This window comes from Bombus bifarius, unplaced genomic scaffold (assembly GCF_011952205.1).
Source record: "Bombus bifarius isolate JDL3187 unplaced genomic scaffold, Bbif_JDL3187 scf7180000007986, whole genome shotgun sequence".
Classification (NCBI taxonomy): Eukaryota; Metazoa; Arthropoda; class Insecta; order Hymenoptera; family Apidae; genus Bombus; species Bombus bifarius.
In genome coordinates this window covers 1,123,653-1,148,572 of record NW_022884368.1, presented here as the reverse complement: position 1 = coordinate 1,148,572, position 24,920 = coordinate 1,123,653, and the positions used below count along the sequence as shown (strand labels likewise).

The following is a 24,920-nucleotide window of genomic DNA, read 5'->3' as shown; positions in this document are numbered from 1 at the left end:
AACGCCGACGACATATTGTTTATAAATTATATATAGATTACGAATAAACGTTTCTGTACTGATCGTAGTGCCTCTCTATTTTCCTGTTCACGATTACGAATTCCAAAATAGCTTAATATAAATCATGAATCAATAGAATATATTCTTCTTCATAAAATTTCCCATCGATTAAATATCTACCCTGATTTGCTCTTTAAATACTCTCGCCGAAAGTTGTCACATTTTCATTTTTATCGACTCTACGGTAAATTAACTTTTTTAAATCTTTATTTTTGAGAATGATAGAAGAACGCGATTAAAATATACGATGTTAAAGGGTATCCTGACATTTCAGCAGAGAAAAAGCATAAAAAGATCTTTCGATCGTTATTTCCAATCTTTTAACATTTCTCACTGCTTCGTGGATGATATTCGACTGTTGAACTATTATCGTTCTACATACGATCATCTCTGGTTAATGAATGCCAATTGGTAATTAAAGAGGGACGAATTTGTTGGAACGACTGTAAAGTCGGAGACAAATAGTTAATTACTGGAAAATAATTAGAAGATTAAATCGATTTTATATCTCAAGTGGCATGCAAGTAAATACATATGTATGCCATGTACGAACGATGTGGCGCGGCGGCTGACATAATCAAAACCGTAGAGCAAACCGCATTACATTCATACACGCAGATAGTCAATTATGTAAATCATCGCTCCCTTCTCGAGCTTTCTCTATTGCGCTGTGAATATTCGGAATGTGAACAAATTTATGTGTATAAAAGAGGTCCATCGAATGACTAATATTCTAAAAAATTGCATCTTTTCAAAAATGAGTAACTGAATTGCTCGATGTGTATCTATTATTGTCGACGTATCAACGGGAAGGATGCTTCGAAGAATATAAAACTTGTCGAACTAGCGTCGGCTAATTACAATTTTATAGCATTTCTTTTTCATTTTATATATTTCGAAAGCAACGAGGAAATTCACGAAAGAATTTTTACTATTTTTATTTTTACACTAACTTGCAACATTCGCATGTTTCTCTCGGCAATATTCTTTTTCCTTATAAAAAATATCTTTATTTCGTAATTAAAAATTTTGTGCACAGAATTTATGCACATTCCCAACTTTAATATGCTCCCAATTCATGATTAACTTCATTTAATTTCCATATAATTAGTTTTAAAACTTCATCTTATCGTAATGCGTTTAATTTAGATTCTTCATCAGTGTCTCAAAGTTGCCAAGAACATGATGCTCCTTACATAACGTAGTCAATTACGATTAGAAAGAGACGTCATGCGATTGAAGTAAAGCACGTTCGTTATCCTCTTGGCGGACTCTAGTTTTGGGGTACATAGTTTGTTCTGTTAAAAGAAAAGTGATAAAATAACCGTTAAACTTGGTCGTATGGTTGTTGTGAGATAAAGTAGCGCTTATGGTGTCTGCAGAGGACAGCTACGATACGTCTTCCCCTTTTATTCGCCGTTCCCAAGAGCTTTTTCTCTTTCTATCATTGTATCCACTTTGTTCGTTCTCTCTATACCGCTTGATAATCTTGGGATGATATTCAAACTCAGCATGTGCAAGCCATTAATACGTCAAATATATTCTACGTATGTTCCATAATAATTAAATATGTTCCATGTAATTAAATAAATAATTAAATATGTTCCATATATTATATACCGCACAATTCATCCAACTATACGTATAACACATTTTCTATATTTTCCACAAAATAAAGGATATTTTATATAGCATAAACACGTTAATCATCGTTCATTGTGCAACTCGAGCGATCATTTTTAGACAAAGTTTTTCGTTTAAAACTCGATTAAAGCGACGACGATCAACAATGGAGGTAGGAGACGCACGAAAGGAATCAAAAACTTTCTCGTCCTTCGGAACTTCTGTTTTCAGGAAATAATTATACCTACAATCGTATCTAGATCCGTGTTCTTCGTGCACGTATCAGAATTACGAATACATGGCGCACCGTTTATCGCAATGAAGGAAAATTCATTGGTTTTATCTGCGATGTATCGTTCTGCATCGTCGTTACTAATTGAGTTCTCTCTCATCGCGTCGATAGCGAGAAATACAATTCACGAGCGGAATACTCGTCTTTCATTCACGTTCCATCACTCGTCTTTCGTACACGTTTCCTTTCGAAAGGATTTAAATCAATTATTCACATTGGAACCGTATGCGCCAGCTTTTCCCCCTCCTAGATAATGTTTAAACTATTCTGACTTGTTCTGTCGAAGACATTAATTAGTTCTAGTCGTTTGGAGTTAAAATGGTAAATGTAACGCGTAGCACAATTTATGAGGTGAATTTTTCATCCCATTGTTCGTTTTCATTTAAGACTACTCAAAAATTCTTCAGCGTATTACAAAATTATGAAGAACGTATTTTGTTCGTTCGAAGCTCTCGTTATTTTTTAATTATTATTAAACGATCACTTGTACCTCGTTTGTAAAGCGATGTGCAAGAATATTCACCATAAGCCAATGGTTTTACAATGAGAAATAGACGATAAAAAAAGTGCGCTTTGTCTGAGGGTTGAGAGAAGGCTAAGTTAGAAGAGACGTATTGACGTAAATTTCTCCGATAGCGAATGTAGGTCGCCATAGAATATTATGAAGATAAAATTGAACTATCATTTATTATAATTATGTCTAGAATTAGGGATGTTTGGTTATCAAAAGATATTCTTGTCTCTCTGAATTTAAAAGTGCTTTCCTCGATGCAAATCTCGATCCCAAGAGACATAAAGTTTTCAAATATACGACTCTCCTTCGATTTCCACCCGAGTAAACAGGCATGTAAAATATACGATAGAAGTTTATTATGCAATACGCTTGGACGCTCGTAAAACTACCTGTAAGACGCGACTTCTTTCGTTTCCTGCTTTTCCGAAAGATAATATTTGAAAGGATGAAATATCTCTAACGTTACTCTATTTGTTCTACATTACAGTATTTGAAAGACAACAACAAATTCTCAGGACCTTTAAATTTGTAGCATTTTATCCACTTAACTGCTGTACGGATAAGCGTAAATCAACGCGTAACGTTATACGACATATTAAAAAATGTAACTTTAACGAGCGCAGACATCGAGCATTAAATATCATGCAATGATGTACATGTACTCGAAAGAAAACTTCTAATCGAGATATACAACCGTATCCCTCTAACTATGCAAACTTGGTATAATGTGTGATAAGTCGTTTAAACAAAATTGAAACAACTTGTTTTACATAGTATACAGGCGATTAACCAAAGCACAGTTTAATTAGTTCCTTAATATGCTTATTTCAGAATTCCAATTCAACGAAATAACGTTATGAACAGAGAGAATGAGAGTGAAACTTAACAGAGAATATGGTATCAAAAAGGTGTGAGCCGATAATCTATACAGTAGGTAGCGAAAGAAAGAGTAAATGTTTCATCAATATGTTTTCCTTTCTAGCCTTCTTCTAGCCTTCGTATATTATCCTCCCGTTAATCCTTGGTACTTTTGAAACGGTACCCATCGGGGACGTAACGAGTGTTACGAGTTAATGTAGCATAGTCACTCGGAGAAACTTAAATGAAAAAACTAGCTCTCCTTGGCAAGTGGAGTGTTAAACGAGCACGAATAAACGTCAGGATATTCAGAGCCAACAATACAAGGATCCATAATGAATAAAAAAAGAAAACAAACTTAGTTGAATTTAAAGGTGTATCGAGAATAAAAATGGAAAAATTGTATCTTAAAACTTAAAGCTTCCTCTCTCAGCCGAATAAATAATTTACATTTAATTTATACACATACATTTTCAGTCAGCACGTTTCTATTTATGTATGTTTAATTCTCAGCTGATTTAGTTACATTTTTGTTTAATAATTTATATTTACTGTACAATCGAAATTCGTAATATTATTTATATGTAAAATGAAATATGAAGTCCGAATAGAAAATTCAGGCTACATCATCGGTACATGCACTGTGAAGTCTATTAACAAGTGTCAAACTAATTTTGGAGGTAGATTCTTTATATTCAAATAAGCAAATGCAACGGTTTAAACTTCATCTGAATTTAGCATCCTTGGCTCCTCCTCTTGTTTGCTGCTTGCTGTTCCCTGTTGTATTTTCGTTGACAATTTCTTCGCAGTCTGCGTTATCTGCCATAACAGATGAAAAGGAGAGGGCGAAATTAACGCGGAACAGTTCTCCCGTCCTCTCTAATTCTGTTGAAAACACTTGCCTGCACGTCCACGTCAATCACAGCCGTAATATCATTTAGCGCTGTTAAAAATTCAGCCGCGATATTCCCCTTACCCTGTGCCTCCAATATTATCGCATAATTGATTAATACCAGGGGATCTTGCGGTGAAAGAGCATGAGCTTTCTGCAACACTTTCTCCGCACCCTCCAGATCCTCCAGACGTTTTAGAGCGACTAAAGTAATAAAGAATTCCGCTTTTTTATTACCATCGTTCATTGCCGTGTTGGCTGACAACGATGGAAGAAGAAACGGAACGAATGCCGTTAGAATTTCTTATGCGACAATGACACAGTGACAATGACAGTAGGTTGTATTTTATCATTGAAAGAACACTGTCATTTCTCCAGCATTTTTTGTAAATACGCATCGTAGAAACATATTATATCGTTAAACATATATTATCGTCGAAATCTATGCTCTTCTCATCGTAAAAAATTTACAAAATCCCATATTTCTCGCATACTAAATTAAATTAAATTAAATTGTATTTATGAAATTAAAAAGGACAGCAGTGGACGTGGAAAAATTTTAATAAGATGAATTTGAAATCAAAGGGCAACTTTGAGTGTATTCTTGTGCTTGTCACGTGAATTCGTATTAATCTGTACGCGATAAAATGTTTTACGAAAATGTAGAGTCCAAATGATCTATGGTTCTCTTTAAAGAGATGCTATTCAATTGGTCATAACATTACCGAAATTATATGTCTGTAATTAAAATACTTTTTCAAAATATTTATATAGGAAATCTTACGTCCAAGCAAGAGATACGGCATTGGATTTTTAGGATCCGCGCTAATTGCAGCACACAAATAAATTGCGGCTGAGGCTGGTTGGCCAGTGGTCAGAAAAACCATACCCAAATTATAGGCGGGCAGAAAGGCCATAGAATTGAGGTAGTGAGCTCTCTTCAAGCAGCTAATTGCCTGGAAGTAATTAGAGCGTTAAGCCGATTGACTGACAATTACGACGGCACAATCAATAAATTGCAAGTGCGAGAGTAAATCAGACGAAGCAAATATTGTGCAAGGGTATTATAAAGCGATTGACACATAGCTAACACATAGCTAACGAAATGATAATGGGAATTGATTGTCGAGATTGAAAATCGAATTCCGAGGAACGTCCTCCGAATTTTCTTGATTATTTGAAACATGATAGAAGATTCGATGCCATAAGAAGACAATAAAAATTGATCCCTCCAATGAGGGAAACGCGTGACCCATCATACTTTCTTTTCCTCATCCTATAGGAGATCGTTTCCCATTCTCGAACTTTTTATCGACGACAAGGTAATTGAAGCTAAGCTTTAAACTTAATCCACTTAATTTTGAAATCTCGGCTTATTAACTACGTCCAGTAGAATAACAGTGAAGCAGATTAAGAAACTTGTGTTCCGTGCACACTACTTCCTGAATTTTAATCATCGAATCCAAAAGTCTCCGTTACTGTCATAAAGACATTTAATAACATCCACAGGTTGATTCTATTTATTAAACTACTTTAATTGAAGGCTTTGATGAACAGAATACTTCTCCGTGACAAAGAATTAAAAGAACAAGAAGTCGACTGCAGTAAGCATTGCTTTCCAAACTTTTGTCCGATAAATTAAAGGAGAAAGTGGTTACCTATATACTTCATGCAACATTCTCAGAGGGAATTAGAAGTGTAGTTTTTCTCATTTCAATTAGGTATAATAGATTTTAATTTGCTTTCTCGACGGTGGCCTAGGTTTTGCATTAGAAGATAGCCTAGCATAGAATTCGCATTTACCAATTTGCTCCCGCTTCGGCTACAGCGGTGCATTACAAGTCTTGTCTCTTAATTGAGTTCCTCTGATTATAAGTCGCAAGTGCGTCCCGGCCGTCATTCTGAGACGCCGCTTCGCGTGAGCACCATCCCCTTTAATGAGCTTTAAATTGATTACCATCATTAAATCTGGCAGCGTGCACGGATTCGCCTTGTCGTGAATAAAAGTCCATGCCAGTTTGCAATTTGCTGTGTTCTCAGGGAAAAATTGTTGTATTTGTCTTTTTTTCTATGAACGTAATGAATTGTGTTCCAGTAGAGTGCAGATAGTATCACGTATCACGGTGTTATTTCTTCTTTTTCAAAGTGTCTTTGTTCTTTTCATTGTTTGCTTTTTCAACTTTGTGCAATATAATATCGTTGAACGTGACTATGGTCAACTTTCCTTAACTTCTCTTTAAACTTTAATAACTTACATTGTGTTACATGCGTGTACAACAATAGTGGTAACAAACATCAAGACAAAAATTATGCAGACGAATAAATTTATCCGAATATACTTACGGCAACGAATTTCTGCTTGCCGTAAAAACACATTCCGACGTTATTCCATAAAGCATACGATTCTGGAATCGATTGCGCTGCCAACTTGTACTTCGACAGCGCAACATCATACTCTTGGTGATTCTAAAGAGTGAATGTTTTAGTTTGTCAAACAATGGAAATTCCAAAGCACCGCGTATCTCTAATTAAATTCTTTAAGTACATTATTGAAATATTACGTGTGCTTTACACCAGAACGACTGCTTCGCCCCTAAGCAACGGTCTTGCTCTACGATAGTTTATTTTGTTCAGACGAATTTACCCGTGCATTGATACAAAAACGAATAAATTGGAAATAAATGAAAATAAAGCGTACTTGGTACAAAAAGCTTACTATAGAATCTCTAATTAAGGTTGTTATTTATACTTTCAAGAATATAAAAAAGAAATTCTTGACTAAGTTCTCTCATTAAATTTGCTAGAAAAACAAAGTCTTCATCCTCAAATACTTGAAGAAAAATGAAATAGAAAGTCCGGGTAAGTTTGTTCATCAATGTTGAAACAATTTCTCCTCTATTTGAAATCCAATAGCTGCCATTACCTATACACGTATGGTTCGAAAGTAATGTACTCACTTGGATTATAAAGGCTATCGGTAGAATCGCTCTCGTACAATTTGGAGAATGAGCGACTGCAGTGCCAAATTGTTGGAATGCTCGTTGAACATCGCCAATTTTAAGGTAAAGGAGTCCTAATTCAGTTGCGGCTTCTATGTTTTCGGGATTTTCACTGAAAATAAATAAAGTAAACAGATGAATGACAACGTAAAAAACAGTATTTCCAGAAATTCTCTGATTATTCGTAGATATGATTTTTCTCAACTAAGGAAATTTTATCTCTCCATAACGCGATAATTCGATTATTAGAATTAGGTCACCCGAATATTTTAGAATCTTTTCTAGTAGAATCCGAAATGACGTATTTTTAAATTCTTGAGATGAAGCAAATAAAAGCAAAATCGTGTGCGTCTGTGTGTTTGAAACAATCCGTTTTAATATCTTGTATCTCTTTATTTTTAAAGAAAGAAATCTAATGTCTACAACAATAAAAATTGTTTAATACCGAATCAATTACTTTAAGTAAAAAATCAAGCTGTATTTTCTTGTTTCAACAATTTTCATAGAATAATTTATTCGATTTAATGGGATATAGTCTTAAATGTTTGATCAATAATTTATACTAACATAACAACGTCAGAAAAGTCAAGAAAATATAATAATAATCAACGTCGTAATAAATTATCTGCTTACGTTGTTGCTGTTTACTTTGCATCTTTTTTAATTTGAGATCTCTATAGTTAGAGTTTGCAACGAGAGGTAGAATATAATACTTTGGAGTATATCGTAAACAAGAACATTCGAACCCACAGTCTTGCAACGCTGGAATTAAATCTGCACGCGCAACTTGTTTATGAAGTCAGGAGAAAGTTTATTATAAGATACATTAAAATAAAAAATAAGAAAGTGAAAAGACAATTGTACATACATATATATACCTAAGAGCAACCGTATAAGCATTCTGTGCCTCTGTAACATGATTTTCGAGGAGACATATTTTTGCGAGTGCAATGTATGGCAATTCATTTTTCGTTAACTCGATCGATCTTTTTAAATGCTTTTTCGCTTCATACAGTTGATTCATATTCGTATAACATTCGCCTAGAATAAATAAGACATGATTCTATAAATTTTTCTGTGCAAAATGACTTATTATTGACAATATTCATGAACAATAATTAAAAACTTTTAAAAACTTAATAGCCTTCCTATTGTATCATCAATAAGTAAAATAATTATATATTTATATTTAGAAGGTTTAATATAATGCAGTTAATACATACCTAGGTTAAAATAAATTTCCCAGTCTGGTATATTTAATATTTTCTCAGCTTCCAAGTATGCGTCGACTGCACGTTTGTGACTGCCCATTATTAAACTGTTCAACAATATTAATAAGAATAACACATTTAAAAAAGTTAGTCTTTATTTTCTACGTCTTCGGAGAACTCGATAACGTACGGATAATAATGTTCTAATCATAAATAATAATCGCGATTTTATTCATTTTGATTCTTTTTCTTTGATAAAGCTACTCTTGAAATGAAAATTTATTCGTAAACTATATTAATAAAAATATCAGAAAAATTGTTATTTGAAATCATTTTATTTCAAATAGAACAACAGACGTTTCTTACATTACAACTTAATTAAATTGAGTAATGCCTCACTACTATCTAAATCTGATCTCGTTCTCGAACAGTGTAGCTGGAATCAAATTTCCTTTACTTACAACGACTTGGCTATCTGCTTCACGTTATTAACGTTCGTTGAATTGACGTTATAGGCGGCTTGAAAGCAACTTAACGAGTCTTGAATTTTTCCTTCTCGCCTCAGTATTAAGCCCTATAAAAATTGAAGAAATAAAAATTTCGGTATCAAAATTTCAATGTTGAACAGATCGGTTGAAACGTGTAGATGTAAAAATTTTGCTTACTTTCAAATAATTCGCGTACTCATTATACCCGTTTGATCTTGTCAGTTCCTGATCGATCAATATTTTACAAGTTTTATACTCGTGTCGCGTATAATGTCGATGCAACAACCAATTGTTACTCTCTATCGCTGATATTTCTAGCGCTAATTCAATTACAAGAATAGTATAAAATTATATCGCGAAATTAAAAAAGTATTAAACATATATACATATGTATCCCAGTTCAAAAAATATCTTTTAAGTTCCCTTGTAAAATATCTATCTTTTTAAAATTCAAAATATTGAAGACCACGATAACCATTCACAGAAAATTTATTTTATGTTATCTCATTGTCGTGGAACTCAAAATTCCAATTTCATTGACGTGTTGCAAATGTTCTTATCTTTTTAAAAACCACAATTCTAATTTATCTTTTATCAAATATTATCACTCAAATTGTATATATATATGTATACATATAAACGTATTTGCTAATACTACATAACCAAAATTTTACACAATATGTATAGTCTTTAAGTAGTACTATACAAAGAAATACCTTTTTTCCCCTTATCATTTCTTAATCGTTGCGAGACAGTCGCTTGTTGTTGAATGCGACCATTACTAAGAATATTATTAGCCATTGTTAATGCACAAGAGTACGGTAGTACATAATTCACAGATATGTTTTACTTTTACGTCCAAACAACACTTTACATTCATCTATATGTTGTTGCTATTGTTTGTCATGACAACCCTTGTTTTAAGCTCCCTTCGTAAAGAATCAATTTAAGAGAAGAGCAACATTGTATATATGTATAGAAATTTTCTTAATTTTAACATTCAAAAAGAAATAGATCTATCTTTCCAACAAAATATGAAACTAAAAAATAATACGTCGATATTGAATTAATCGCATTCCCGCGCACTTTTCTTTGTCCCATACCTACAAGCTCACATACATAGATAATAGAAACCAGAAGTTAGGACTAAGTAATCTTTACTATCTTTATCGTACATCCCTGTCATCTATAAACAAGAATATGTAATAGTAACCAAAAAATATTTCTATATTACACTTGTATAGGAAAGAAAATAATTTGCAAATAGAAATTTGCCGAAAAGAAACTACGGAAGACAATTTAAGAATAATAATAAACAATGTTGAAATTAAACATAAATGAGTAATAAATTAAAGATGCCCTATCGCTATCGCCAATATAGCGCCATCAGAGTGATAACAGAAGTACAGAACGTCATCAGTACATCAACATGGTTATGGCTACTAGTTCCGACGCGATAACAAAACGGAAATGTTAAAACTATCTAACATTTAAATTATAACCAATTTAAATAAAAGAAAATTACCGAAAAGTCAAGCGAGAAAAATCTAAATTATATATAAACGTGTGAAAAGTGTTACTGAAGTGTTAAGTTAGGGAGCATAAAGTGCTCATGATTTCATAATTCCAAGATGTAGAAGAATTGCTAAAATATTAATTAAATACCAATGTCACAAAATTAAGGCTTGTCTTTAATTGTGAGTCAATTCTATTTAGAATCTTTGTCTTAGAGTAATAGAAAATCGTTATCTGCTCTTATTACAACTTTTATAGGTTATCTTATGTATAGTCACTGTTTTATATATATTTGCCTCATGTCCACCTGTTATCAAACATAATCAACAAATATTTTTTTAAATATACACTTTCCATAGCTTCAATACTACATTTACTCAACATTATTAGACATGAATTTGTAGTTAAAATAAGACAATTAAATTAGTGAAACCTTGAACATTGTTTTTTTGTCCCCCCTTTTAATCGTTTGTTCCCTCTTTCCATTCTTTCTGGTATTTTCCAAACACGCTTGTTTAATTTACGTAATGATTATTATGCAAATTATATTTTGTGTACCTATTTCATTACATAGTACTTTGTATTAAATAACTTTGTGTGTTTATATTTCTGTTGTATTTAACATTTAAATATTTTAAAAATTAGCAACAATTTAAACATTTTCTGTTACTTGTAATTTATAGTTTTCATTAATCACTTTGTAATTTTACAGCAATCAATATCATCATGATGTCATAATTAAAAAAGTTAAACTCATTGATTGTATCATGAGCTGTTCTGTAGAATTACGACAGCGTAGACAGCAGGGGATGGCGGAGGATCCTCATAAACTTGCAGCAATGATGAATAAATCTCAAAGACTTGTGTTGGGACTATTAGTTTTATTATTAGTTGATATCATTTGGGTTTCTAGTACTGAACTTACTAAAGTAAGGGTTATTTAAATACTATATTTCAGTGAATTATAAAATATATCTTTTATCCAATAATATGGTTTTATATTTCAGTATATTTATAGAGAAGCAGCATTTGAAAAGCCATTTTTTACTACATATATAAAAACATCAATGTTCACATTCTATCTGCTTGGTTTATGTTTTTGGCCTCCATGGAGGGATCAATGCAATAAACCAGCAACGTATATGGTACATTTAAATACAAATAATTCTTTTAACAAAATCAAATTTTCTGTTACTTTTTCATTTTCTTATTCCAGTTTATAGATCCTAACGTGGAAGATGATAATTTCTATTCAGAAGCTAACACAAGTTTGGTAAATAGAAATTCTGCTTTTATTATTTTTATTTTTTTTTCGTTTACAAATTAATATGTTAGTAATTTAATATTGATAATAATACAAATTTATTTAATTGTAGAGTGATCCAACATTTGTTCCAATAAAAACACCAGATCATTGTGATCGTTCTTCAGGCACAGAAAGCGATGATTCATCAATACGCTCAGTAAGATTTAGTAAATTAGCAGAAGTTCGTCATATGTCAGAAAGTGATGCCACGGAAGCATTATTGGCAAGACTTAGTTATCAAGCAAGCTTGAGAGCTGGAGAACATGCAAGACGACAGGCTAATAAGTTTTCTGTTCAAAAAGTTGCTAAAATTGCACTTATGTTTTGTTTACTTGTAGGTATTAATTTAATAAGCTAGAACTATATGTGGTTTAAAATTAACATAAATATTTTTTATTGCAGTGGTTTATGGCAAACTATACTTATCAAATATCATTAGTAAAAACTGAATCAGGAGTTGTAACTGTATTGACATCAATTTCTAGTTTATTTACTTTATTCCTAGCTGCCTTCTTTCCTAGTAATGGTGGGGATAAGTTTACATTGTCTAAATTAGTTGCTGTCTCTATCAGTATTCTTGGACTAGTATGTATAATTTCAGCAAAGCCTTTAATATAAAAAAACATTATTTCTACACTTCTTTATTTTCATAGGTTCTAGTTGGTCTTTCAGATTTAACTGTAGAAACTAGTAGAATACCTACAGCCATAATATTGGCTCTAGTCAGTGCATTTTTTTATGCAGCTTATATTGTATTTCTTAAGAGAAAGGTGGATCATGAAGATAAGATGGATATTCCAATGTTCTTTGGGTTTGTTGGACTTTTTAATTTGACACTTCTATGGCCTGTGTTTTTTATTCTTCATTATGGCCATTGGGAAGAATTTGAATGGCCAGATACTCATCAATGGACATTTTTAATTATTAATGGTTTGATTGGTACAGTTTTAAGTGAGGTGCTTTGGTTGTGGTATGTTCATAAGAAGTATTAAACTTAATTTTTCTGACTTAATATGTTTAATATTCGTCTTATATCTACTTGTAGGGGCTGCTTTTTAACATCATCCCTCATTGCAACTTTGGCAGTCAGTTTACTCATGCCAATGTCAATGATAGCTGATGTGTTATTAAAAAAGGTCGAGTACCCTTGTATTTTCTATCTAGGAACCATACCAATGCTATTAGCATTTCTGACTGTGTCTTTTCTATCCTATTATGATAATTGGGATCCAGTCATGGATTTAATAAAAAGAATATACATCTGGATTTGTAGAAAAAATAGATCAATAAGGTAATCTACTTTAAAAAGTAATACTCTTATATAAAATTCAATTTTAATGAAATTAAAAAAACATCTTTAATTTTAGAATACCAGATCTTGAAGCAGAGCAAACAGAATCACTCATAGGAATAAGTAGCGGCGAACACGAAGCTTAACTCGACAATAATGAAAAAGATATGTAATAAATGTGTTTTGTGTATGTATATTTCTACACCTAACAAATGCTTCGTCAATATGCATAAGACATTATCAGTATATTGTGTATATGTCTTCTCAATATGAATACCTTCTTTAATAAAAGGATTTTGTATATAAATAACTGAATGATGTATGTGTATTTAATTACAAAGCATTTTCACGAAGCATTATATAAGCAATGTTAAGCATTCTAAATTAATGATCATAATTTCTTTTCTACAATATATATGTCATTATATTAATTCGCTATAAAAATTAAGTTTCATTCATGTGCAGAATATTATGATACTGCCAGACAATAATTGCACATTGTTCAATATATATATATTATTTAAAAGTAAAACTCACAAGAATGTTATTTTTCACTATTTTATAAAAGTCAAATAGCAGAACACTTGTCCGTATTTCTTAAAAAAGTTTGTTATGCTAATTTCTTATTTCCTTGTTTTCTTTTTTCAAAGAAATTTTTATATTATTTACAATGCATACAGAATTAAGAGTGTTAAAAATTATATTTAGCTTTTGTATTTCCTGCGATTTTTAAAAAAATTATAGTACATTAATTGAAAATGAATTGTGATGTCTTATGTAAAATAATGTTGATAATGTAAATTGTGATAAGTATGTTAAAGACATTGTTTTCATCACTAACATTGTGCTATTATTTAAGTATATCTGCAATAGTGATGTATGAAGATATCAATGCTGTGTGCACTCTTTAGTTTCTCATTCTTCCTAACATTTCACTTCTTCACTTACATACACTTGAGTCTAAAAAAAGTTTGGAAAACAAGAGTACTTATTTCAATAATAATATCTTCTTATACAATCAAGGTATCAATAATAATTTTATGTTATATTTGTTATCAATATTGCATTATCTAAAGTATTACTTGAATAATTTCTTTAAATATTTCTTTTTTTTAGTATTGTTTAAAAATTACTTATAGAAAAAATATCAAAAATGTAGAAGAGCTTAATTTATATTTTGTTGTATATTTTCAAAATAATTTAGCATATATTATTATATAAAAATATTTGTTAAATATTATGTACTTATTTAAAACGCAGTATGCCCTAAATTTTAAGACAACGCCAGTGAGATATCTATGCAATTTTAATGATGTAAGACCTTTATAATGGAATTATATTTAGATTTTGGACCAATTTCAAATTCGATAATACTAAGAAATATGGTGGCTAGGGAAAATTGAATATTCATCAATGCATTTTATGGCATACATCTTTTATATTTGATAAAAATGATAATTCTATCATCTTTCTTAAATCTAGTCAAAATAATTGTACTGATAGATTGCTTTATCGAAGTGTATATTTTACACATAACATAACATCTATAATCAATTTCCTTATTTATAAAAACGGACTTTGCTCATAAAACGATGTTAATAACTTCTATGTTTTTATTAAAACAATATGTACAATTTTCTTTAGTATGTTTCAAAATGGAAATATGTAAAAATAAGTTATAATTAATGTTTACACAGATTTTAAATTTGCACATATGCGGTATATATACACATACATAACAAAGAGTTATACTCGTTATGTCATAGATTGTAATATTTTATAAGCAGAATTAAGAAATCCATATATAAGTGTACAATTAGCTTGATATTGTGATATAACTATTATGGTGCGCAAATATACTTTAATTTAGTGTAATATAAATCAAGCTATAAGATGCAGATCGTAGTTAATTGTTCCTACATCTACTACAATTGTATATTTATTGTACATACAATATTTGAATATTAAGATTAGAGTGATATACATGTTATATAAATACATCTGTCATTAATAAAACAAAATGACTGATTATCATAACACCTTTGATCTTTCTGTACAAAAAGTTATTGGCTCTTATTAAGAATAAAAATAATTGTTTCAATATGAAAACCTTTTTATAATTGTACATAGAAAAAACATTTGAATTCAGGAAAACAAAAATAATTTTACTTGAAGTATAGAACTATTACTTTGTGAAACATGAAATTAACGTTAAACCTATACAGTTTTTGTATTTCTTCTAATATTAATAATTTATATAATTAGTCCAGGAATTACTTTTACAAATGCTTTGAAAAAAGTGGAAAGTATTGAAATGCATGACTACTTCAATATGGCATATCAAGATAATGCAAATGCTCTGCAATTACACATAAAAAGTAAGGAACTTTCAAAATACCTTTTGTCCAAAAAAAAGTCCAATACAGCATTTAATTGATATACTCTTACTTCAGTAAACAGTGAAAATTTATTACCAGTTTCACAAAAGTACAATGCTGGATCATTACGGTAAGAGATTAAATTAAGTGTTTATTTTTTATTTAGAAAATACTTTTTATTTTAAACTATTTTAGTATACCAGCTGATCCTTCTTGGCCTAAAATACCGCAACGTAAATTAACTAATGATGGTGATACTATTGAACCTCCATGTATAGTCAAATTAAATGGAACTCCTAGGAGTCGTACTATAGTTCAAACGTCGTTAAATCAGTAAGTATTAATTTTAAATGTTCCAAAGCTTTATGTAATTGGTATTGGCAAAAATGTAAATCTACATATTTGGAAACACAGATCTCCTAAATCTACAGTAACTAAAGATAGTGCATACTCTTCTTTTCATCATCAGAAAACTACTTCAAGTATGTACACTTTGAGAAAATTTCCTGGTTACGTCGATCCTCGTTTTAAAAAGTATTTCATTTATGAAAACTCAAAATATGAAATAAATAAAAACTAACATTAATATAAAAATATGCTTAAATATTTTTAAGCAGAGTGACAAATATTAAGAAGAATCAAGTTACATCAACTGAATCATTACAGAAAGAAGTGGATCAATCTAATATTACTACTTTTAGAGAACATCTACATACAGAAGAAACAGAAAAATTAATGCCTGAGAGGTATATGTCAATTTTAATTGAAAGTATATTGCATAATTACAATTATGATTTTTACAACTACTATTATTTTAGGGAACAAACTAAAATAGAGAAAGGACAAAAGCTTCATGAAGAAAAGGAAATTAAATCAACACAAAATTATAAGGCAAATCATATCCTTGATATTAATAAAGAATTACAATTAGAAAAAACTCATTACACAAAAAACTCAGAATTAAAAAGACAAGATTATATTTCAGAAGGTGGTAATAAAAATGAAATTACAGAAAAAGATAAATGTGTGAAGAATGTGAACTCTTTTGAACATATATCAAAATCAATAGTTAATGATGCAAATACTCAGGTGGACATCTCTTCTATGCCAGTACAAGTATATGTTCTAATATTTCATATATATAATTATATTTTTATTAGAAATATAAATAACAGGCCAAGTTTCTTTATCGTTTTAATGTATTTAGGAAAGTAATGGGCAGTTGTTTTTTGTGTTAGACAAAAAACTGCAATCACATCCTCTAAGTGCAATTACTGTTCCTCAAGAATATGTTAATCAATGCTATAATGTACAACTTCCAATTCTTGCAATGCAAGTATCTACTACAGGAACAAGTAATGTAATACAACGATGTATAAATCATTCGGAATACCAGAACCAAACCAAAACTCCACCTGTAATGAAGGAAGAATCTGAACACCATATTCATTCAAACCAGACACAGAATAAAAGCAAATCCCTCATTAACAGTAATAATTTTATAAACACTATTTAAATTACTTTATTTTCTATTTATTAAAATCATAATTTTTCAGATATTGAAGAAAAGGATATCTATGAGAGAAAAAACACATTAGTGGTACAAAGTAATGCGCTTGAAGAAAATAGAAAAAGTTGTTTCACACCAGACTTTCCAGAAAATTCAGCTGTTTCTGAAAAATTACCAAATTTAAATATTCAGAAAGAACAACAAGAATCTAGCGATTCCGAATATTATATTCCCGATATAAATAAAAGAAACATACATAATAATGTTTTCCAATGTTTAAAAATGAGAAAAATGACATGTGATGCAAGTGGTGAAGAAACAACAGATTCTGAAATTATTAGACAAAGAATTATATTTAAAAAAGAATTTATTGGTACAAATGAATCCACAAAGAAAGGTAATAATATTAATACTGACGCTATACATGATAATATCAAAGCTTTGGCTCACAATCATGATAAAGTAAATTATATATCAAAAAATACTAATCAAAATCAATCTTTATATCAAAATTACAAAATCGGTATCTGTGAGACAAAAGGTAGAAATAAATCCGAGCAATATTTATCTTCTAAAAAAAATGGATGTACCAGGAAACTTTGTCGCAATTCAGAACCATATATCACATTTAAACAAAAAAAGACATCAGCAAAATTTTCTAGGAAAGCTAGATCTTATTTTCAAAAGAATTCTCATTCAGCATTGGTAGATTCTGATTATACTTTAGTATGGCCTAGTTGTCAATATAACAAATACAAACGCAATCATACAAATATTCATAAATTCAGTAAGTATAAGGCAAGAAATATGAGTCAACATTTTTATTCTGTTCCTACACACAAACGAAATACGAATACACAAATTAGCAATGTCTCGAATCTTATTGAACAAAATTATTTGCAAAGCAATAAACATATAGATTCAAGGCAAGAAGTTACTAAAAGTTTATCACGGACATGTTTGCAAAGAGAACATTACAAGTATGAAATTTCTCCAAGATCAAATACAGGTGATAAATTTGAAAGATCAAAAGGTATTTCACCAAAAACCCAAGAATTGCTAAATAAAAGTTACTGGGAGTATTATAACAGATTGAGGCACAAAATAAAGAATACAAGCAGTATAGAACAGCAATATTCATATAATTTAACAATGGATACACCTGAAGAAAGAAATAAGGGGAAAGTAAATGAAGTATATGATCAGGAATTAAGAAGTCAATTAGAAGTAAATCCTGAACTTCAAACGTTAAAACAATGCACAGCTCTTTCTACTATGATTAATAAAGCATTGTAAGTTATATAAACAATTGATTTATGTATATATTTTAAAAGAGTAATAACTTATTTTTCATAACTATACAGAGACTCGAATCTTGAATCAAATATTGTGCAAACAGAACAATTATACATAAATGATAATATGAAAACATCATTAAATCATATAGTCAGTGCGCAAAATTCTAATACAAAGAAGATTTCACATTTAGATACAGATGAATCTGTTACTAATAAAGTAGGATGTAATGGGTATAAAACGAATGATAAAAAATTTTTGGAACTTAAATCCATTAGTAAATATCCATTTTATATACAAATTTAGAGTTATTAATCTTTATTAAATAGTCCATTATATATTACTTTTTTTAATTTTTAGTTTTTTTTGGTGGTATGATGTATATTCTAATAATATTTTTACCAATGTTGTATGACTATTTTTATTACGAAGAATACGATGACTACTACGAAAATTTAAGTTATTTGGAACTGGTAGTGGAATATATTTTCTCTTCATTTAAAGAAGCATTTGGAGGTGTATTCAATGGTTTAAAACAAATTTTTTTTTATCCAGTAAGATTATGAACGAAATTATAAAATTCATTAACGTTAAATGAATGAAAGAGTGACATTAAATTTTATATAATTTTATACGATTTCTAGCATGCATGTAAGAAATGCACCAATATCACATAAAATTAACGATGGTCCCCGCATTACGTGCAAGTTTACATATTTTACTACTGTTTGTTCTTTGCATATTGATTAGTATTTATTTTTGTATTAGACAGGTATTTTTATAATTAATTCTCTGTGTAAATGTTTCGCAATTTGTATATGCATATTTACAATTAAAATGTCATCTGAAGACTATTTATCTCCATAAACTTTTAATTATATCAGTAACATCGTCTATTTACGTTATCGATATTATATATTTTTTCCAATTATCAAAGTATCTATCAATATTTATAATGAAATTGTAGTTTACTAGTAGAATAGCAAATTATATTAATTGACGATGGTACGCATCTGGAGAAGTGATATCTTTATCCCTAATTGCTGCTTATTTTGACTTTTGACTGCAATGTTTATACCTATCAAATTAGATACGGTCTGGATGTGCTTTATCTGTAGTATCAATATCGGCCAGGTTTCTTTCTGTCTTGATCAAGTAAAGTGCGTTGCGTCTGTGAGATGAGCGAACAATATATTCATTTTCGCCGCTCAATTCCTTTTTATTTTCAGAAGAAAAAAGTACAAAAGAGATAAAAAAGTTTTGTAGTGTTTATAGTGATACACCAATCAATAAATTGACCATTTAAAAGCGGATCAAAAGGTTTAAATATGGAAATTCCAATTTAACTTAAGTAATCAAAAACGAAGTGTCGGGTCATCAACGACTAATGCGGACGGAACTGCGAATTTAATCTATCAAAATTCAAGATATACGATAAAGGAAATTACCAACTTGTTACACCTACCAATTGAACATAAAATTATTGGCCTTTTTTTATATATTACAGTTTTCGACGCATAGAATCCAAAAATGCAAGTCTTAATTTTAGAAATCTAGCGGTTCAAAAGTTATGCGAATACAAATTTGAGCATATTTTAACATATTTTACACGGTTATTTTGATGCCACGTTTTATATACGCATGGACCGCTGGATCCCTAAAGACTTTTATTTTTGAATTCTACACGCCGAGAACTATTAAAAGACTATTTTGTATTCCCTAAAATGAAATTAAATCCAGCAAGAAAATCCATCCAAGAAAATGTAAACGGAATTATCACACAACCTATTAGTAGTGCTCTGGTCTATGGATCCGACCGACTATGGATCTAAACTTTATCTAATCAGTTATCGGGGAGGTAAGTGTATTTTTAAGAAATTTTAAGTATCTCTCCTTTCCATTGAATGCAACTGAGATGCAAATACCTCCACGAAATTAAAATCTGTTCCAAGAATTGCGTATAGTGTGTATAGTGACAATAGCGACGCCCAATTAACGCGGTATACGTCTGTACTACGATATCGCTCATTTTCGACTGCATTCGTAAAACATCGCTGACGATGGTACTGTCATCAGTAGGCGAACATAGGAAACATATTTAACCCTTCGTAAGTTCGTAAACTACAAATGCACTGTGCGCACGTTGATTTCGGTCATTTTGCCTGGAGATCTCCGGTTTGACATACATGGGAGAGGCCCGCGATTTTTAACATCGGTACTGCAAAAGTGTGTATATATCATCTCGTCATACAGAAATTGTAATATTAATTAGTGTTTAAACAATTTTCTGCGGTGAAAAAGGATACAAATAATCGTCGATTAAGAAAAGTACGATGGCAGACTATGTGATCGGTGACACAAAACCGGCAGATATACCTCTACCGGATGATGGCCTTTCAGCAGCACAATTATTCGCTACCGGCGACGGTCTTACGTATAATGATTTTATTATTTTACCCGGTTACATTGATTTTACCGCCGACGAGGTTGATTTATTATCACCGTTAACGAAGAAGATTATGATTAAAGCACCGTTGGTATCATCTCCCATGGACACAGTTACAGAATCCGACATGGCTATTGCCATGGCTCTATGTGGAGGAATTGGAATAATACATCATAATTGTACGCCCGAGTATCAAGCCAATGAAGTACATAAGGTATATATATTTTAATTTAAATATTTTCGTTTGTTTAGTATAATCGCTAAATTTTTATTGCAACTCACGATTTTTGCTATTCATATAGATGGCTTGCAGGTTTCATCTCATCTTATATATCCATGATTTTTTTTATTCGAACAATAACATTAATGTTCAATGATAACATATAGATTAACAGTAAATAATATCCTGTCAGGAAAAATTATTAAGGAAGCTTTATAGGGGATTTCTTCTACTTTATTGAATTAGTCATATTGATCTCATTTATGCTTATATTTTCTCATAATTCTTATATTAAAAATAAGGAAGTAACTGGAGGTTTTTAAATTTTCAAATTGTACATTAATGTGTTTAAACTTTTTTATCTAATTTTTGTGATTCTAGGTCAAAAAATATAAACATGGTTTCATTAGAGATCCAGTAGTCTTATCACCCAATCACACAGTCAAAGATGTCCTAAATGTGAAAGCTGAACATGGCTTTTCTGGTGTCCCTATTACAAATACAGGAAAAGTTGGGGGAAAACTATTGGGTATTATAACATCTAGAGATATTGACTTTTTGGAAAGTACAACAAATCAACAATACATAAAATTGGAATCAATAATGACAAAATTAGAAAATTTAATTACTGCAACTGCTGGTGTTACATTACAAGAAGCAAATGTAATTCTTGAGAAGTCTAAAAAAGGGAAGCTTCCAATTGTCAATGAAAAAGGGGAATTAGTATCTTTAATGGCAAGAACTGATTTAAAAAAAAATCGTAGTTATCCAAATGCCAGTAAAGATGAGAACAAACAATTATTAGTTGGTGCTGCTATTGGCACACGCAATGCTGATAAACGAAGACTGCAACATCTTACTACAGCTGGTGTTGATGTTATTGTTTTGGATTCTTCTCAAGGCAATTCCAAATATCAAATTGATATGATTAAGTACATTAAATCAGAATATCCAGAATTGCAGGTAATTGCAGGAAATGTTGTAACAACTATGCAAGCTAAAAATCTTATAGAAGCTGGAGCAGATGCTTTAAGAGTTGGGATGGGTTGTGGATCTATTTGTATTACTCAAGAAGTTATGGCTGTGGGAAGACCTCAAGCAACTGCTGTATATAAAGTTGCAGAATATGCAAGGAAATTTGGTGTACCTATTATAGCTGATGGTGGTATTCAATCTATTGGGCACATTATTAAAAGCTTAAGTTTAGGTGCTAGCACAGTCATGATGGGATCTTTATTGGCTGGTACTTCAGAGGCACCAGGTGAATATTTTTTTAGTGATGGTGTACGTCTAAAGAAATATAGAGGTATGGGCTCCTTAGAAGCTATGAATAGAAAAGATGCACATGGCTCAGCAATGGATAGGTACTTTCATAATGAAATGGACAAATTGAAAGTAGCTCAAGGTGTTAGTGGCTCAATAGTTGACAAAGGAACTGTTTTAAAATTCTTACCCTATCTGTTATGTGGCATTAAGCATGGATGTCAAGATATTGGAGCAAAATCTATCTCTACCTTGAGATCTATGATGTATAGTGGAGAATTAAAATTTGAAAGAAGGACACATTCTGCTCAGCAAGAAGGAAATGTTCATAGCCTTTTCTCATATGAAAAAAGACTTTTTTAAATAGGTAAATATTAAATGAGCACCTTACAAAAGGAGAAGTACCTGCATTTAATTGCATATAATTTGTCAATTTTAACAAATTATTCCCCGAATTATATGAACTCACATATTTGCTTATACCTAAACATATAACTACGCAAAAATATTTTATGAACAATTTGTTTTTTGATAATGGACAAGTGAAATTTACTTCACGATTATTTTACATGTAATGTACTTACATTATAATGTATTTACGAAATACAATGTGTATTCTTTATACATATATGTGTAAGAAAAATTGATCGATACAAGAGAAGAATTTCACTGGCAATTAATTTATAAAAAATCCTATAAATTTACATGAAAAAATTTTTCACATTTCTTTAATAATTCAATTTATTTACATTTATGTACATGTATCTCATCCTTTAAGTAGATTAATCTGTTTGATTGATGTTACATTTATGACTGAATTGTCAAACGAGTTATAGCTGTATATTACTGTAATATTCTTTTCTTGTTGCATTCTTTGTATCTGATTTATATGCCAAAATCTATATTGTTTGAAATTCCCATAAAATCACATTAACATTTCGATAAAATTAATGAATAAGAAAATAAAAGGTATGTAGTATCCTTAAAAATCCACAATGCAGCAAGAAAAGGATAAAGAAAACAAATCCAGAATTTACATGCCAAACTATGGGAACACTATTGGAAAGAAATTTAATCAACTTAATTGTTTATTAGTTGTATATTCATTCCTACTGTAACGTGATAAAAAAATATCTCACTAGATTCCAGTGTTATATTTTATCAGCTATTTTAATATAATTTATCAAAATATATTTTTATGATTCTGATTTAATATAAGCTATCTTTTGAGATGAAAGATTTAAGCCTAAGTACTTAAACTAAGTCAATTAATTATATAATCCTAAATATATGAATTAAAAAAATACAATACACCGTTTTATTATAGTCAACTGCAAATTTTATACAGATGTTATAACAAAATTGTATATTTAAAATAAACCCCTAACTAATGTTAAATATATCTCGTATACTTTATTACTATATATTCCATACAAGTGTTTGCATTGAATAAAATAAATCATTAAAATATATCGAACGTTTATTTAAACCATGACATTATACCGTTATATATCGCGCTCTTTTTGAACATAACCTAAAAGTTATCCCGCAACCAGTACAAAAACAAGAGGTCGAAGAAGTGTGAAATTTTTAAACAATGGTTTTATGTAACGTAGAATGTTTAGAAAGAATTTCAAATTACTTAGATGTTTCACCGCTACCACTAGAAATGCAAGAAAATGTAAAATAATAAATTTTATATGAAAATAAATTACTTTCGAGATCGCGATTTTTATATTATTTTATAGGTAATCGTTACTACGGAAAGGGAATCAAATGAAAAGATAGAAGGGTTTAGTACTATAATTCAACTGTTGATTGAAAATTCGAAGTATCCTGACATACTTGGTATTGACAATGAAATGAAAGCATTATCGCGTCAGTGGCTGGAATATGCAGTTGTCTGCGTTAATTACGCTGATACTCCTGCTAATGCAAAAAGAGTCTTGCAGGTAATTAAAATCCAATTTGTTCAATTATTTATTTAATAAAATTAAAAAAATATAAAATTGCACTAATTGAGTTAGAAATGTACAAAATATATACAAAATTTCATTTTTATAGGAATTAAATGTTACATTAAGAGACAAGACATATTTAACCGGTACAGAGAAAACCATTGCTGATGTTACATTGTATTATGCTCTACATTCAATAATGGTAATGAAAATAAAGTACAATAAGTAGAGCATGGGAATCCTTAGTAGATTGTATGGATCAATCTAATCTCTTTGACCTATTTTTGTGTTGTAGCGGGAATTAACTCATCAAGAGAAAGCTCAATATGTACATGTCTCAAGATGGTTTGATAACATGCAACAAGAAGAAAAGTTAAGACAGCAATTAGATTTAATTTCTTTTGATTTGTTACATCTATTTTTATGAATAAAGTAAAGAAATAGTAGTAATTTTATAGACATTACATATTATTGTTAAAATAACTTAAGGAACAATAACAGACAGTTACATATTTATTTGTCAACTTATGGAAATAGAAGTAACTAAATTGACAAAATATAAAATTTAAAACATAATGTATTTCTTGTGTCACATATGATAATCTTTTTACATTAGTTCAAAGATAACAATAGCAACCTAGTATCACGGAATAAATCTTTTTAATATATCGAAAAATGTTTGTTTTTTTGTTTTAGACAAATTGCGCATGTTGATTTTCGCAATTTAGAGCTGATTCTTATATCTCGTCTATGCTCTAAACAATTACCTTATTATCTACTCACATATGCGTATGTATGTA

At 30.2% G+C, this 24,920-nt stretch overlaps 5 protein-coding genes across 11 annotated transcripts; 4 read left to right on the top strand and 1 right to left on the bottom strand.

Annotated features, from left to right (window-relative positions):
• Positions 1-3,819: 3,819 nt before the first annotated feature.
• On the bottom strand, positions 3,820-10,290 carry LOC117205114 (Bardet-Biedl syndrome 4 protein homolog). 2 transcript variants are annotated; one of them, XM_033443218.1, is made up of 10 exons: positions 9,654-10,290; positions 9,115-9,257; positions 8,911-9,023; positions 8,462-8,556; positions 8,117-8,279; positions 7,197-7,350; positions 6,583-6,705; positions 5,024-5,195; positions 4,250-4,443; positions 3,820-4,166 (listed from the first exon to the last, which is right to left on the bottom strand). In XM_033443218.1, exons 1-10 carry the CDS (start codon positions 9,736-9,738, stop codon positions 4,065-4,067), a joined length of 1,344 nt encoding a protein of 447 aa, XP_033299109.1. In that variant the 5' UTR covers positions 9,739-10,290; the 3' UTR covers positions 3,820-4,064. The 2 variants fall into 2 exon arrangements, with proteins under 2 accessions (XP_033299109.1, XP_033299110.1); XM_033443219.1 differs by lacking the exon at positions 9,115-9,257.
• Positions 10,291-10,360: 70 nt separating this feature from the next.
• LOC117205113 (solute carrier family 35 member F5) lies at positions 10,361-13,581 on the top strand. Of its 2 annotated transcripts, XM_033443215.1 has the most exons (9): positions 10,361-10,634; positions 11,165-11,381; positions 11,460-11,597; positions 11,669-11,725; positions 11,829-12,092; positions 12,161-12,343; positions 12,412-12,728; positions 12,804-13,049; positions 13,126-13,454. In XM_033443215.1, the coding sequence occupies exons 2-9, from the start codon at positions 11,220-11,222 to the stop codon at positions 13,193-13,195; spliced, it is 1,437 nt and encodes a 478-aa protein (XP_033299106.1). In that variant the 5' UTR covers positions 10,361-10,634; positions 11,165-11,219; the 3' UTR covers positions 13,196-13,454. The 2 variants fall into 2 exon arrangements, with proteins under 2 accessions (XP_033299106.1, XP_033299107.1); XM_033443216.1 differs by lacking the exon at positions 10,361-10,634 and having other exon boundaries at positions 11,254-11,381; positions 11,471-11,597; positions 13,126-13,581.
• A 169-nt stretch (positions 13,582-13,750) lies between these two features.
• LOC117205111 (putative uncharacterized protein DDB_G0282133) lies at positions 13,751-19,087 on the top strand. Of its 3 annotated transcripts, none has more exons than XM_033443209.1 (11): positions 13,751-15,427; positions 15,503-15,557; positions 15,623-15,760; positions 15,842-15,961; positions 16,045-16,173; positions 16,246-16,543; positions 16,635-16,917; positions 16,984-18,229; positions 18,302-18,510; positions 18,594-18,787; positions 18,878-19,087. In XM_033443209.1, exons 1-11 carry the CDS (start codon positions 15,364-15,366, stop codon positions 18,908-18,910), a joined length of 2,769 nt encoding a protein of 922 aa, XP_033299100.1. In that variant the 5' UTR covers positions 13,751-15,363; the 3' UTR covers positions 18,911-19,087. The 3 variants fall into 3 exon arrangements, with proteins under 3 accessions (XP_033299100.1, XP_033299099.1, XP_033299101.1); XM_033443208.1 differs by having other exon boundaries at positions 16,042-16,173; XM_033443210.1 differs by having other exon boundaries at positions 13,751-15,760; positions 15,897-15,961; positions 16,042-16,173.
• Positions 19,088-20,260: 1,173 nt separating this feature from the next.
• LOC117205112 (inosine-5'-monophosphate dehydrogenase 1b-like) lies at positions 20,261-22,657 on the top strand. Of its 3 annotated transcripts, none has more exons than XM_033443213.1 (3): positions 20,261-20,448; positions 20,535-20,893; positions 21,281-22,525. In XM_033443213.1, exons 2-3 carry the CDS (start codon positions 20,567-20,569, stop codon positions 22,523-22,525), a joined length of 1,572 nt encoding a protein of 523 aa, XP_033299104.1. In that variant the 5' UTR covers positions 20,261-20,448; positions 20,535-20,566. The 3 variants fall into 3 exon arrangements, with proteins under 3 accessions (XP_033299104.1, XP_033299102.1, XP_033299105.1); XM_033443211.1 differs by having other exon boundaries at positions 20,261-20,459; XM_033443214.1 differs by lacking the exon at positions 20,261-20,448 and having other exon boundaries at positions 20,567-20,893; positions 21,281-22,657.
• Positions 22,658-23,662: 1,005 nt separating this feature from the next.
• LOC117205117 (eukaryotic translation elongation factor 1 epsilon-1) lies at positions 23,663-24,696 on the top strand. Its single transcript, XM_033443222.1, has 4 exons — positions 23,663-23,843; positions 23,911-24,114; positions 24,227-24,322; positions 24,416-24,696. The coding sequence occupies exons 1-4, from the start codon at positions 23,760-23,762 to the stop codon at positions 24,545-24,547; spliced, it is 516 nt and encodes a 171-aa protein (XP_033299113.1). The 5' UTR covers positions 23,663-23,759; the 3' UTR covers positions 24,548-24,696.
• Positions 24,697-24,920: the final 224 nt, after the last annotated feature.

Excerpts from the sequence above, each read along its gene's own strand:
- LOC117205111 (XM_033443208.1), top strand. The coding sequence starts at position 15,364 with ATGCATGACTACTTCAATATGGCATATCAAGATAATGCAAATGCTCTG. Across the intron at positions 15,558-15,622 it reads TACAATGCTGGATCATTACG|TATACCAGCTGATCCTTCTT; the intron begins GTAAGAGATTAA and ends AAACTATTTTAG. Across the intron at positions 15,962-16,041 it reads GTCGATCCTCGTTTTAAAAA|CAGAGTGACAAATATTAAGA; the intron begins GTATTTCATTTA and ends AATATTTTTAAG.
- LOC117205112 (XM_033443214.1), top strand. The coding sequence starts at position 20,567 with ATGGCAGACTATGTGATCGGTGACACAAAACCGGCAGATATACCTCTA. Across the intron at positions 20,894-21,280 it reads AAGCCAATGAAGTACATAAG|GTCAAAAAATATAAACATGG; the intron begins GTATATATATTT and ends TTGTGATTCTAG.
- LOC117205117 (XM_033443222.1), top strand. The coding sequence starts at position 23,760 with ATGGTTTTATGTAACGTAGAATGTTTAGAAAGAATTTCAAATTACTTA. Across the intron at positions 23,844-23,910 it reads CACTAGAAATGCAAGAAAAT|GTAATCGTTACTACGGAAAG; the intron begins GTAAAATAATAA and ends ATTATTTTATAG. Across the intron at positions 24,115-24,226 it reads ATGCAAAAAGAGTCTTGCAG|GAATTAAATGTTACATTAAG; the intron begins GTAATTAAAATC and ends TCATTTTTATAG.
- LOC117205114 (XM_033443218.1), bottom strand. The coding sequence starts at position 9,738 with ATGGCTAATAATATTCTTAGTAATGGTCGCATTCAACAACAAGCGACT. Across the intron at positions 9,258-9,653 it reads AAATGATAAGGGGAAAAAAG|CGCTAGAAATATCAGCGATA; the intron begins GTATTTCTTTGT and ends TAATTGAATTAG. Across the intron at positions 5,196-6,582 it reads GCAAGCAGAAATTCGTTGCC|GCAATTAGCTGCTTGAAGAG; the intron begins GTAAGTATATTC and ends AATTACTTCCAG.
- LOC117205113 (XM_033443215.1), top strand. The coding sequence starts at position 11,220 with ATGAGCTGTTCTGTAGAATTACGACAGCGTAGACAGCAGGGGATGGCG. Across the intron at positions 12,729-12,803 it reads AGTGAGGTGCTTTGGTTGTG|GGGCTGCTTTTTAACATCAT; the intron begins GTATGTTCATAA and ends ATCTACTTGTAG. Across the intron at positions 13,050-13,125 it reads AGAAAAAATAGATCAATAAG|AATACCAGATCTTGAAGCAG; the intron begins GTAATCTACTTT and ends CTTTAATTTTAG.